The sequence below is a fragment of the Neoarius graeffei genome, chromosome 9 (assembly GCF_027579695.1).
Source record: "Neoarius graeffei isolate fNeoGra1 chromosome 9, fNeoGra1.pri, whole genome shotgun sequence".
In the NCBI taxonomy this organism is placed as follows: domain Eukaryota; kingdom Metazoa; phylum Chordata; class Actinopteri; order Siluriformes; family Ariidae; genus Neoarius; species Neoarius graeffei.
Genome location: NC_083577.1, coordinates 79,949,251 through 79,964,037, shown reverse-complemented (window position 1 = coordinate 79,964,037; position 14,787 = coordinate 79,949,251). Strand labels below are relative to the sequence as shown.

The following is a 14,787-nucleotide window of genomic DNA, read 5'->3' as shown; positions in this document are numbered from 1 at the left end:
CTCTTCAGAAACCTTTTATTTTTGTTCCGCGTCTTTCTCAGTTTTGTTTGACGTAATTTATTTTGGTTGCGATTCCAGCTTTCTCGTTTGCGCTCCCTGACTTTTTGCTTGCAGTTTTGGCACAAACTTCACGTGTGGGTGGGCTGTCCAGGAATGCATTCCCATTGGCTAACTTGTGTTTGACTGACAGCTACGCTCAGCCATTCCCTACTCGGATTCTGGCGGACTGTTTGACGAGTGACCGATCCATTGATGGTAAACAAGGATCGAGTGGACTTGTGCACTACTGCAACACATACAACACATTTGTCCCGTACTTACACTTTGTTGAATTAATTCAATATCATAGTCGCCACTGAAGTCCACTCGATCCTTGTTTACCGTCAATGGATCGGTCACTCATCAAACAGTCCGCCAGAATACGAGTAGGGAATAGCTGAGCGTAGCTGTCAGTCAAACACAAGTTAGCCAATGGGAATGCATTCCTGGACAGCCCACCCACACGTCAAGTTTGTGCCAAAACTGCAAGCAAAAAGTCAGGGAGCGCAAACGAGAAAGCTGGAATCGCAACCAAAATAAATGACGTCAAGCAAAACTGAGAAAGACGCGGAACAAAAATAAAAGGTTTCTGAAGAGTAATAGACTGATATTTTGCACGATTACATGAATAATTTGTTTGCCAGTCTAAAAAAATTTGACTTTTTTAATTTTTTTTTTTTTATTTTGATTTATCGTTTTTGTTTGATATTTCAAAAGTATTGTATGAACATTTTGGCACAAAATTGATTCCATACCGATATAGAATAGATGACTTGCAACCACATGACCAAAATGTGCTACATCATGAGCGTCCGCCATGATGGTGGATATACAAAGCGACTAGGATGGCAGCTGTTGAAAGCGTGTCTGTAAACATTGCTGAATTTTCTCAGTATTACCACGATTTGAACGATCGAGTGAAGATTCAATACAAAGAGAAGATAGATATGTGTGGTTTTGATCCATATAATTTAAAAAAAGTTAGACTTTTCTGAAGATAAGACGCTTCTATGACCATCGAGTGACCAATGGTCATCCAGTGACCATTATGTCCAATAGTTAAGACATTTCGTCCAAAGCCTTTTTCGTACGCATTATCAATTATTTTATATTTCAGGTATTTGTTTGTTCGAAAAAAGGAGGAATTCTCAATTAAATTTGGCCGAAGCAAAACACATTTTTATAAAGCAAATGAGTGCCATAGTATGTGCGCTTCGAAACTAAAGAGCGTACTAAGGGGGGGTAACTAACCACGTCGGCCCATGCCACTTGCTGACCCTGGGATGAGTTCAGTCCCTTATCATTTCAGGCTGCTCGCTTGCATGTCTATGCTTCCGGCTGGATCAGATTAAACCTTTAGGTGTGGCGCAGCATTCTCATGGGGGCTTTGTTCGAGAACACCGGAATACCTGAAATATAAAATAATTGATAGTGCGTATGAAGAAGGCTTTGGCTGAAACGACTTAACTATTGGATGAAATGGCCACTGGATGAAGTGTCCTGATCCCCTCGTTTCCTCTCCGTACTAAGCCTTAGAGTTTCCTCGCCCTCTTTCTGAATCACAGATGGAATTCTAAAAAATCGGAACGTGCCACGGTCATGACTACTGTTGTGACCACAACCATATATAGCACAAAGATATGGCATAGATAAAAGAACGCTTAAAGCAGTGGAAAAACAAAGAGAGTTGCGCACCCGTGACTATGTTTTGTATGGAATGTCTCTTGACCCCGCATTTGTATCTCCACCAATATGGCCGACATCCGGGTTTCTATTTTGCTTTGACGTCACTTGCAAGTCAAGGATTCCCTAGACAGTGAGTATGGAATAGTGAATGAATGAGTGAGTGATTTCGGACACATCTGTGGTCATTAAAACAGCTGTAAATATAACGTCTCAGAGTTAGTCCAATGGCACAGCTCGAGCTCTCCTTGACTTCACTAATCTGTAGCCCAGGGAAAGTTTAACGAATGATAATCAATTTATCAATGAAACAGAATGGTTGTTTTTTTATTTCTTGCTTTCATTACACACTGCACAAATATACTGTATATGTATATACCTTACTTTCAACTTCAGTTTCTGTCATACATTTACAGGGACCACGTGGACCACCTGGTTTCCCAGGAACCCCTGGAGATCCTGGAGCTAAAGGAGAAAAAGTGAGTGCAATGATCACATCAGGGGCGTGTTTAGCCTATTTTTGGGGGTGCTCAAGCACCCCCAAAAACGAGCTCAGCACCGCCTAGCTCAGCACCCTCAAAAACACTGCTTTTGGACGTAATTTTCAGAAATAAGTGCCCTTGCGCACTGCGCAATGAATGTGTGTGCAGGCGTGTGTATGTTCTTGAATTCACCTGTTACGTGATAGTTCTGACCAGTAAAATACCTCTCCTCCTTGCATCCCCTCTGATTGGGTTGCCTATCTGCGCGAGTGCTTGCTACGACATGGTGTTTTTTTTAACTGGATTCCACGCCGATAAGGAACTCGAAGTAGCACCTGGGTATTACTGGCATAGGTTCCCTGGTCTATGAACAGAATGATAAAAACGACATTTATCATCCATATCGAGATAGTTTTGTGCAGAGCTGTACAAGTGCTACGGTGCTAGACCACCGTGTGTTAGTCAATTTTATTTAATGTAACATAGCGTTTACTAATGTAAACTAATGTAAAATCATAATAATACACACTATCAGGGGCGCCGGCAGAAATTTTGGGCCCCATGAAAGATTAGAATTTTGGGCCCCCCAACTTTGCCCACCCTCGTCACAATTGCACTATTGTCATTATTTGACTTTTGATAGCCCATGGACCTTGAGTTTGTGACTTTGTTATTACATTTTATGTATTAACCAATGGTTGAAACCAATGGTTTAGAATGTGTGAACATTCCACACACGTAACCATGTCAAACACTTGACTGGTGCCCGTTATTAGCAACACTTTAATCTAGCAAACTGTATATGGCGCTCGCTCATTAAAAACTTCAATCCGAAAGCATTTATGGGTTGTATTGCTGCTTACCTCCTTCTCCAAAGGGGGATTCAGTGGTTTGGTAGGGCGGAGGTCCCCCTGAGGCTGAATCTGTGCATATTTAGGGCACCCCATTAGTTATGAAACTGGTTATTAGCACTAGTTATTAGCACCAGCATAACGTAATATTTCATCTTGTTTATCACACAAGTCAGTTCAGTTATTAAAATGGAAAAAATGTCACTGTACAAACTGTCAAAGTGTTCTCTTGATAGGCTAATCCAACCACGTTCATACTGTTCATTTACCATTCGCTAATATTTTGAACACACATGTGAGCGATAGCTACCTTTCTTTGGGAAAAACTGAGTGACCAGTTGCCTGCCTCTCCGGTCCCTCTCAGCTTTCAGCTGCCTTTCTTTACGTTTTTGACAACCACTCTTCATATTTAGCGATCATAGACTGTACGCACTCCACTGCTGGCTGGCTGGCTGCTGCACCGCGACACAGCAGCAAGTAGCGTTGCACTGATCAGCACACAGATTTAACGCATCGTGCTTCTACCAGAACTGGACCGTACCATTTCGCAAAAGGGGGAGGGTTAAATGACAATATGTTGAAGAACTCAAGAAATAGACAACCTTGTTCAATTAGCTCATTTTACCAGATGGAATATTGCATTGTTGTTATTTCAAAAGTCTTATTAAAAGCATATTATCAGCCCCTTAAAGGGCCCCATGGCAGTGCTGGGCCCCTAGAATTGTTCTAACCTTTCCCCCCCTGGCGGCGCCCATGCACACTATCATTACACAATACACAATAACACATTAATTAACAATTACCACTGTTCAAAATGAATAGCTCCAACATTACAAATGCAGTAGTAGGTCTTGTTTAGTTAAAAATATAATGTAAATATTTGTGTCAGTGGCTGTAAATGTGTAGATATCATAGTTTATTGGGTCAGCTTCTGTTAAAACATTGCATACAGTAAGTCTAGTCTTGTCTAGTCTAGTCTTCTTGTCTAGTTAAGTCTAGTCTAAATGCGGAATAAACATGGAAACACTGTCGTTCAAGCCAGGTGCCTCTGTCAGCTCTGGGGGCTAAGCACCCCCAAAGATCAGATGCTAGAATCGCCCCAGATCACATTATCACTCATGCATTTGAAAGTCTAAGTCAAGACTTGCTGCAACACAGCTGCATTAGGGTGCATCAGTTGCCCCCTAAAAATGAAAAGTTCCTCCGATCATGATGCATTTTTGTTTTTATGTTCCTTTTGGTAAGAAAACACACTGGGTGAAATATTTTGACAAAATTCAAAAGTTTAATGGTGGCACCAGGAGCTCAAAGTTATGGAAAAAGCTGCTATTTTATGACTTTTATGACAAAATTTCGATCACTTTTCATGAAACATTATGGCACCTTATAGAGTATACCAAATATCTTAGATACACATTTTTAGTACATATTCTAAATCTATTATCAAGCACAGTTTGAGTTTTAGCTGTTCATTGAATCATTGTTCAACTACTTTAAAACAATACAAATGTATTATGAATCACATTAATGCTTCTCAATCCCTCGCAAAGGTTCTTAACATGATCTCTGGCTCACAAGAAATCAATAAATGGAGTCCAACATTGTGATTCAAACCTTACGCGAAAACATAAAATAAGCGTTTTTTGGCAAAAAATGAACCTCATGGTGCCACCATTAGACTTTTGAATATGGTCAAAAAATTTTACAGGATGTCTTTATTGGTGAAAAGGAACACCCAAACAAAAATGCATCAGATTTTATGAAAGTGAGGTCAACTGATGCACCCTAAGCTGCATCCAGTGTTACCTTGGCATTTGATAATGTTTGGATGATGGAACGTGCATGTTTATTTTATAATGTTCATAATGAAATACCTCGGGTTGAAGTAGCAACACTAGCATGCTAGTTACAGTGCCTGGGATTGAAAACGATGTAAAAGATGTCAAAGATTTCACGTACATGATCTTCAGTATCTCATTTTCAGGGTGACAAGGGTGAAGGTTATCCCGGACCGAGAGGACCCCCAGGACCTCCGGGACCTCCAGGACCCCCCTCTCGCTCAGACAGGCCTGTGAGTATGCACTGAACTGAGTCAAACTTGTGGTGGCTTGTGTCAAAATTTCTGTTGAAAACTGTCAAACCGATATTTTTTTATTTTATCTGTAGACATTTGTGGACATGGAGGGTTCTGGCTTTGGTGATCTAGAGGATGTGCGGGTAAGTGTTAGAAACCCAGGGAATCTCATTTTGCAGTTGGTGTTCATTACGGAATTCGATTTACTTTTAGCTGAACAGTATGCTATACAATAAAACTGTGTTGTACAATTTTGTAGGAATGTGAACAATTTTAACATGACTGGTGAATATTGTACTTATGAACTGCAATGTTTTGTCCTTGTATCACACAGTGTGTGTGTGTGTGTGTGTGTGTATATACACACATACACACACACTACCGTTCAAAAGTTTGGGGTCACTTTGAAATGTCCTTATTTTTGAAAGAAAAGCACTGTTCTTTTCAATGAAGATCACTTTAAACTAATCAGAAATCCACTCTATACATTGCTAATGTGGTAAATGACTATTCTAGCTGCAAATGTCTGGTTTTTGGTGCAATATCTCCATAGGTGTATAGAGGCCCATTTCCAGCAACTCTCACTCCAGTGTTCTAATGGTACAATGTGTTTGCTCATTGCCTCAGAAGGCTAATGGATGATTAGAAAACCCTTGTACAATCATGTTAGCACAGCTGAAAACAGTTTAGCTCTTTAGAGAAGCTATAAAACTGACCTTCCTTTGAGCAGATTGAGTTTCTGGAGCATCACATTTGTGGGGTCGATTAAATGCTCAAAATGGCCAGAAAAATGTCTTGACTATATTTTCTATTCATTTTACAACTCATCTCATCTCATTATCTCTAGCTGCTTTATCCTGTTCTACAGGGTCGCAGGCAAGCTGGAGCCTATCCCAGCTGACTACGGGCGAAAGGCGGGGTACACCCTGGACAAGTCGCCAGGTCATCACAGGGCTGACACATAGACACAGACAACCATTCACACTCACATTCACACCTACGGTCAATTTAGAGTCACCAGTTAACCTAACCTGCATGTCTTTGGACTGTGGGGGAAACCGGAGCACCCGGAGGAAACCCACGCGGACACGGGGAGAACATGCAAACTCCACACAGAAAGGCCCTCGCCGGCCCCAGGGCTCGAACCCAGGACCTTCTTGCTGTGAGGCGACAGCGCTAACCACTACACCACCGTGCCGCCCATTTTACAACTTATGGTGGTAAATAAAAGTGTGACTTTTCATGGAAAACACAAAATTGTCTGGGTGTCCCCAAACTTTTGAACGGTAGTAGATATATATATATATATATATATATATATCTGGACACGGGTGCTTTCCTGGGAAATACGCCACTCATATTTTTCATACAAGCTCAATCCAGGACATGAAGAACCAAAACCGTGACACAAATCTCTATAGGTCATTCGTGAGGAAATCAATGAATCGTTTTGACAAATTTGGATACTTTTTGTTTGCGACTGTGTCTATATAATAAAAAGAAAATCACACACTGGCTTGAAGATATGAAGTTTATCTTCTCGTGTTGAAAAACACGTATTTTTCATACGAAATACATCACAGATCTGAGTGACATATTTAAATAATATTGGCTGGCGTTGAGTGGTGTATCAGATATATTCCATTCAGCTAGCATGATACTGAACGAGTCGAATAAGAGTAGCTGAATGGAATATATCTGATATATCATGAAAAAAAGTCAACCATTATTATTATTATTATTATTATTATTATTATTATTATTATAAATATACATTCAGTGGAACAATTATAGATTTTACAAAAAGTTAAGAACAGGGCGGTAACTTACCGATACTGAATGCTGATTCTGATCGAATGTAATTCAGTGTTCTGTCAATCCAATGTACTGTACAAAAGCAAAGTTTTAACAGTAAAAATGGTATAAGTCTAAAAAGCCTGAATAACAATCCAACTTATATACAAGTGATATCCAGGTTGACGGTTCGAGTTCAAAGTTACTTTTGGTCATAGTTAATTGTTCCATTGCAGTTGTTCAAAACAAAAGGGCTTTGCTGAGTGAAGTCCACGAGTGAAGTCCTCTTGTAAAAGTCTCCGTCACTTTTCCTCACCTCCAAGTCGAACTTTGACAATATTTCTACTATTGCTCTCTTTTCCAGTTTTTCAATGTCCATTGGTATGTTTTTCTCTTGTGAATATCCAGTGAAGTTTTGGTAGCCTTTCGGGTGTTCAGCACGTCTTTCTCTTTCAAAATTCTCTTTCAAAATATATCTTCCGCTTTTAAAGGTCCCATGGCATGGTGGTTTGTTGATGCTTTAAACGGGCTCGTGGAGGTTTCCGGATGTTCTCGAAATGAACCCTCGGCACGTAGATATAGCCTCCTGGGAGAAAGCCCCATTTCAGCGCTTTTCCCAGTGCGTCGTTTTGCTAATGAGAAGCAGGAGGCGGGGAAGGGTAGAGGGTGGGGGCGGGTCTTATCATTAATATTCATGAAATGTAAACGTGTTACCTCTGATTGGCTAACAGCACTGTGACGCTACCTCCAGTAGGTCAGAACAAGCGGATGTGGGTGTCTTACTATGGCAAGAGAGAAGGAACAAACCGCGAAGGGAAAAATACCGCGCGCTGACGTCATTAAGGTGCGACGCGAGGAAATAAAATAAATTCAACAAATGTTTGGGTTTTTACTGAACAAACAAAGAAATAAAATGAACGAGTGACTTAAAAAAAGAATGTGGGTGTCTTTGTAAAAACTGTTTTGATTGGCTATTATAACAGAGCATGCTGCATGCTTTTTGGTTTTGTAGCGCAGAGTACCTGGCTAACTGCAGGAAGCGGTTAGCTGCACAGCTAATGTAGCCATTGCAAGGCTAACGTGGCACCGATTTTAAAACATGGCAAAACATAAGCTCATAAGTTACAGTCAATTTCCAGACTAAACTCAGTTTAACAGAGCATGCTGCATGCTTTTTGGTTTTGTAGCGCAGAGTACCTGGCTAACTGCAGGAAGCGGTTAGCTGCACAGCTAATGTAGCCATTGCAAGGCTAACGTGGCACCAATTTTAAAACACGGCAAAACGACTTAACAGTTATACACTTACTTGTTCGGTGTTTGTGGCTGATGCGGCAGGGATGCTTGGTACGGACCCAGGCTTCAGTGACAGTTGATGTGCAAAACCTGCCCTGTACTGTCCCAAGTTGTGGAAACATTCATCAGGAAAATGCTTCCGACAAACATACACCGTCTTAGGTAGACTCGACGGCGTATTATTGGAGTAAATAAAATTAAGCCACTGCGTCTTCAGGAGCTCTCCCGTCGGCAGTAAAAACAGACTCCTTTCTGTGTTGTCACATCTATGTACAGCGCAATTTCCATGTTTGGTGGCAACTTTTGAGCTGGGTGGGCAATCCATACAGTGGGTAGGAATCCAGAGGGGGGGCGTGGGGATCATCTCCCTTGCTGACGTAGGCAAGGGAAGAGTTTATCAACGCGCCGTTTTGACGCGCCATTCTCAAATGTTGGGCATAGTTTGGTTTACACATTATGAAATTTCTAGCCACTGGGGTGACTTAAGAAGGTCAGAGGAACTCATTTTAATGTTAAAAAACCTCAGAAAGTGAAAATTTCATGCCATGGGACCTTTAATGAAGCAAACCTTGCTGCCATGTTTGTTAACAAACTGTCACACAGTGCGTTTACATGCACATCCAAATCGAGCTACTGTCGGTAATCGAGCTAAGGGTCCCAGCAGGGGTGCCAGAGAAATCCAATCCTACATGCACACAAGGAAATCGAGCTATTGTGTGAGGTACATTGTGCACCCGAGCCACAGGTGGCGCTACACGCCCCATCGTGTTGGTACACGTCCGGTTGTCGTCATGAAGAGCTATTCAAGAGTATAAACAAAGTTTCCGTGTTCACAAGTTCCGTGCTCAAGCTGTTAGGCTTGCTCTAACAGACTGTATGGCTACAAACTGTCCTGCGCAGACCACTGTTTTGTAAGACAACTTATTTTGCACAATTGTATATTTTTCTAAAGTCCATTTTTTGCTTTCAAAATTTTTTTTTTTTTTGCTTACAATTTAACTTATGTCTTAATAAACACACAAAAAGTTAAATTGTTTTGTTTTTAATGACATTCTTCAGATGTTGGACATATACACACACACACACACACACACACACACACACACACACACACACAAATGCAGTGACTTGTTTATGTAAACAATTCACAGCTATGCAACAGCTGTACAGATGTATTTGGTGATACAGTAAGTGAGCTAAATTTTAACAGTGCAAACAATGCCACAAAAAGAAAAGATTCATGCCGTTGTCATGATTCGTTGTCATGCCGACCGAGGCTGTTGTGTTTCCCACTTGTGGTCTCGTCACTTGTCACTTCCGGAAGGGGCAGTGCTGAAGTAAGTAGCTCAACTGCGTAGCTCGATAGGGTTTACATGCACTAAGTAGGTCGGCAGAAATCGCATAATCTAGGTCGTGTAGCTCGATTACGAGAAATCAAGTTCGGTTCAATTTCAGCCGAATTAAGGTGTATACATGGCATTTTGAACTTCGATTTCAGTTGAGCAACGGCAGAAATTCGATTCTCTCTATGTGCATGTAAACGCACTGAGTGTTACTCGCTAGCGTGGAAGTTTTACGCCTCCAACGTGTCTCTTTTCCAGCTTTTCCATATATTTAATGCGGAAGATTAAATGCGTGAAGAATATCCAGTGAAGTTTTGGTAGTCTTTTGGGTGTTCAGCATGTCTTTCTCTTTCAAAATTCTCTCTAAATCCTCCGCTTTTAATGAAGCAAACCTCACGGCCATGTTTGTTTACAAACTGTCACAGTCACTCACTAGCATAGAAGTTTTACATCTCCAACGTGTCTCTTTTCCAGTTTTTTGATGCCCATTGGAATGTTTCTCTCTTGTAAATGTGCGTAAAGAATATATAATGAAGTTTTGGTAGCCTCTCAGGTGTTCAGTGCGTCTTTAATTTCAGTTTTTAGCTTATTTATGTACTGCTTAGTTACAGCATAGCTAATCCTAGCAGTAGCACTGGATTAGCCTCGTCTTCTCTCTTTCCCAGCGGACAAAGAAATGATTCTGCGTATGTGCAGGAAAGTTTTGTCATTGGATCTTCGCATGAACTCTGACATGTGATGTCGTGCTGTCTTGACAGCATGCAATATTGTAACAATACTGCACACTCATTCTCCATTGGGGAGAGTGGCGTAATATATGGAGGATAAGCGATATGATAACAATATTGCATACAATCAATAAACCTGCTTGAAGGGAATAGAATACCTGTTTTTATTCCATGGAGAAAGTGTCCTGTATGTATAATAATCACTGATATTTCACTCCGATGATGTCACTCCCAGTGTTTTCCCACTGACTAGACGCACATTGTCAAAATGGTGAACCCGTTCAAAATTAAAATGCTTCTGATTAACTTGCATTTTTTTGTGGGCGTGTCCAAATAATATAAAGAACATTACATGGTGGCACAAAGATATGAAGCTTATCTTTTATTCACCACTCGAAGATAAACTTCATATCTTTACGCAACCATGTAATATCCTCTATTTATATTTGAGTCTGGTTAACATATTGATAAGTTAACTGCAAAATGGTCTTTACTATGCTAGAGTATTACATGCTAGTTCCTAAATATCATTTAACAATCATTCGCCGAAGGTGAAGTGAATATCTGTGAATAATAACCGAGCCGAAATCGAGATTATTATTCATCGCTGTTCACTGAGTCTGAGGTGGATAATTGCTTTTGTATAAATACACAGGTGATTATTAAAAAAAAATCCAATTAAAAAATAATGTATTTCAAACTTCAAAAGTGGCATGCAAATGTAATAAAGGTGTGGCGTAGACTTGTCACATATCTACGCCGACTCACATAAAATACCTTGGTTTGAAATCAATAAAATAAATCACAATTCCACCTGACCTTTGAATAGTTTTAGACCAAACTTAGTAGCATCTTTAGTGCTTTTAGGAACAGCATTTTCTTTCATCATTTGTAATTCTTCCTCACTTATGGCGATGAAGCGATTGGCCGCCCGCCGAGTTGCTCGAGGTGATTATTGAGAAACAGACTGAATTTCTCGATCAATCGGTGCACGCGATTTCCTATAATCACCTGCGTATTTATACTAAATAGCTATTTACAAAACTAATGACCATAATTTAAAAAATAACAAGAAGGGTACTCGGTAGAGTGTATACCTCTGCCAATTCACATATTCAGATTTGCATCAAAATCTAATCAGTTGTTCCTTGGCCCATGCCTCACCTTTCCTCAAAATTTCATCAAAATTTGTTCAGTACTTTTTGAGTAATGTTGGGAACAGACCAAAAAAAAAATCCTGAATGTAATCAAAATGTGTTCACTGCTTTTTGAGTTACATTAGAAACAGAGAAACAAACAAATGGGGTTGAAAACAAAATCTCCTGGAGGAGGCTATTGTCGGAGGTACAGTGGTGCTTGAAAGTTTGTGAACCCTTTAGAATTTTCTATATTTCTGCATAAATACAGTATGACCTAAAACAATATCAGATTTTCACACAAGTCCTAAAAGTAGATAAAGAGAACCAAGTTAAACAAATGAGACAAAAATATTATACTTGGTCATTTATTTATTGAGGAAAATGATCCAATATTACATATCTGTGAGTGGCAAAAGTATGTGACCCTTTGCTTTCGGTATCTGGTGTGACTCCCTTGTGCAGCAATAACTGCAACTAAACGTTTCCGGTAACTGTTGATCAGTCCTGCACACCGGCTTGGAGGAATTTTAGCCCGTTCCTCCGTACAGAACAGCTTCAACTTTGGGATGTTGGTGGGTTTCCTCACATGAACTGCTCACTTCAGGTCCTTCCACAACATTTGCATTGGATTAAGGTCAGGACTTTGATTTGGCCATTCCAAAACATTAACTTTATTCTTCTTTAACCATTTTTTGGTAGAACGACTTGTGTGCTTAGGGTCGTTGTCTTGCTGCATGACCCACCTTCTCTTGAGATTCAGTTCATGGACAGATGTCCTGACATTTTCCTTTAGAATTTGCTGGTAAAATTCAATATTCATTGTTCCATCAATGATGGCAAGCCGTCCTGGCCCAGATGCAGCAAAACGGGCCCAAACCATGATACTACCACCACCATGTTTCACAGATGGGATAAGGTTCTTATGCTGGAATGCAGTGTTTTCCTTTCTCCAAACATAACACTTCTCGTTTAAACCAAAAAGTTCTATTTTGGTCTCATCCATCCACAAAACATTTTTCCAGTAGCCTTCTGGCTTGTCCATGTGATCTTTAGCAAACTGCAGATGAGCAGCAATGTTCTTTTTGGAGAGTAGTGGCTTTCTCCTTGCAACCCTGCCATGCACACCATTGTTGTTCAGTGTTCTCCTGATGGTGGACTCATGAACATTAACATTAGCCAATGTGAGAGAGGCCTTCAGTTGCTTAGAAGTTACCCTGGGGTCCTTTGTGACCTTGCCGACTATTACACACCTTGCTCTTGGAGTGATCTTTGTTGGTTGACCACTCCTGGGGAGGGTAACAATGGTCTTGAATTTCCTCCATTTGTACACAATCTGTCTGACTGTGGATTGGTGGAGTCCAAACTCTTTAGAGATGGTTTTGTAACCTTTTCCAGCCTGATGAGCATCAACAATGCTTTTTCTGAGGTCCTCAGAAATCTCCTTTTTTTCATGCCACGATACACTTCCACAAACATGTGTTGTGAAGCTCAGACTTTGATACATCTCTGTTTTTTAAATAAAACAGGGTGCCCACTCACACCTGATTGTCATCCCATTGATTGAAAACACCTGACTCTAATTTCACCTTCAAATTAACTGCTAATCCTAGAGGTTCACATACTTTTGCCACTCACAGATATGTAATATTGGATCATTTTCCTCAATAAATAAATGACCAAGTATAATATTTTTTTTCTCATTTGCTTAACAGGGTTCTCTTTATCTACTTTTAGGGCTTGTGTGAAAATCTGATGATGTTTTAGGTCATATTTATACAGAAATATAGAAAATTCTAAAGGGTTCACAAACCTTCAAGCACCACTGTAATTCAAACCTTTGCTTTGTAAAAGATGCTGATTTGTCCATCCCTGATTTCCATCCAGCATATTCTTACCTTTTTATATATATATATATATATATATATATATATATATATATATATATATATATATATTTTTTTTTTTTTCATCTTTGTCTTTTAGGGCTTGCCTGGTCCTCCTGGCCCACCCGGCCCACCCGGCCCCCCAGGACCTGCAGGCCCTACTAGTGCCTCACACGTTGCTGTTTCTGGTGTATCTGGACCTTCAGGTCCACCTGGAAAGGACGGCATTCCAGGACAACCGGTACAGCTTTCAAAAATCTGTAATACCCAATAGTATGCCATTCCAGACTTTGACCAAGTCGAAGTTATGTTCTGTTTCATTTCCAAATATTCCTGAAGCTGTCTAAGTCTTTGATAAACCTCTGCCTATATGACTATATGTTTTCAGAAATGCAGCATTTTTTCTTTAAAATACCTCAATATTGTCACCTCTAGGGACTTCCAGGTCTCCCGGGTCCTACCGGAAAGCCCGGCCTGCCTGGCCCTAAAGGAGAGAAGGTAGGAGAGCATTAGCACCTTAATCCCCAGCCACCTACTAGTGTTTTTGACAAGTTGTGGGTTTGCATCATTAGTCTCCATGGATAAGAAGAATTTGCATGTTAAAATTAAGCATGATGATAATCCCCTGAGGGATTTATGTATGCATGACAGACCTAATTCTTCTCCTGCTGAAATATCACCTGTGCATGTGATATTAAACACACTCACGTCATGCTCTGCAGGGTGATACCGGCGAGCTCGGCTTACCTGGAGCTGTGGGAGAAAAGGTTAGAACATGCGCACACACACACACGCACACCAACACACACATATACACATGCACTAGCTGATGCAAACTCGTGAAATACTCTGGGAAAACCATGCATTTTGAGAGCAGAGGTGCATTCCTGAGATCTTAGTGATGTATTACAGTGTGCTGTATGTATTACAGAGCAGATAGTGTGAGGTTTTTTTACCACTTAAGATTAAATAAAATCTTAATTCGGTAATCAGGCTAGCATTTTTATACATTTAAAACTAAGCATCGTCTTCAAAGTTGGACAGTATTCAATATCTCCAGTTCCGGATTTTCCTCTATCTGTTTCTTTTAGAATCTATGCCTTTACTTCCTTCAGTTTTTCTTTCTCTCTTCCTCATTCTGTGTGATCAAACACCCTCAGTTTGACAGAGAGAGGAGGTAGAGTTGCTGACTCGACGTTGGAGCTTTTTTTTTTTTTATACACAGAATCTTCGATGTGTGAAGTTTGGATGCTATTTTTGATCAAACTGGAATGGTTGTGTTTGTGAACTTACAGTCCTAATTTTCTAATCCTTATTTGCATCTGCACTGTAGTTTTGTTTCGAACCAGATCTAACTTGCGTGACCTTAGTGGCGTGACCAAACACTGCTGGTGTAAGCTGATTATAACAATTCTTCGTTTTCATGTTTTCTGGTCATGTATTTCCAAATTGAGCTTTGTATCTCCTTTAGTCGTGTA

General features: G+C 40.2%; 1 protein-coding gene across 5 annotated transcripts in view; it reads left to right on the top strand.

The window, feature by feature from the left end:
* Positions 1 to 14,787, top strand: part of col18a1a (collagen type XVIII alpha 1 chain a) — a 327,724-nt gene that overhangs the window by 253,348 nt on the left and 59,589 nt on the right. For all 5 annotated transcript variants that reach the window (XM_060930350.1, XM_060930349.1, XM_060930347.1 and 2 more), the window contains 6 exons: positions 2,139 to 2,201; positions 5,040 to 5,126; positions 5,222 to 5,272; positions 13,410 to 13,550; positions 13,745 to 13,807; positions 14,032 to 14,076. In XM_060930350.1, the coding sequence (XP_060786333.1) occupies positions 2,139 to 2,201; positions 5,040 to 5,126; positions 5,222 to 5,272; positions 13,410 to 13,550; positions 13,745 to 13,807; positions 14,032 to 14,076 (450 nt within the window). The remainder of the gene's footprint in view (positions 1 to 2,138; positions 2,202 to 5,039; positions 5,127 to 5,221; positions 5,273 to 13,409; positions 13,551 to 13,744; positions 13,808 to 14,031; positions 14,077 to 14,787) is intronic.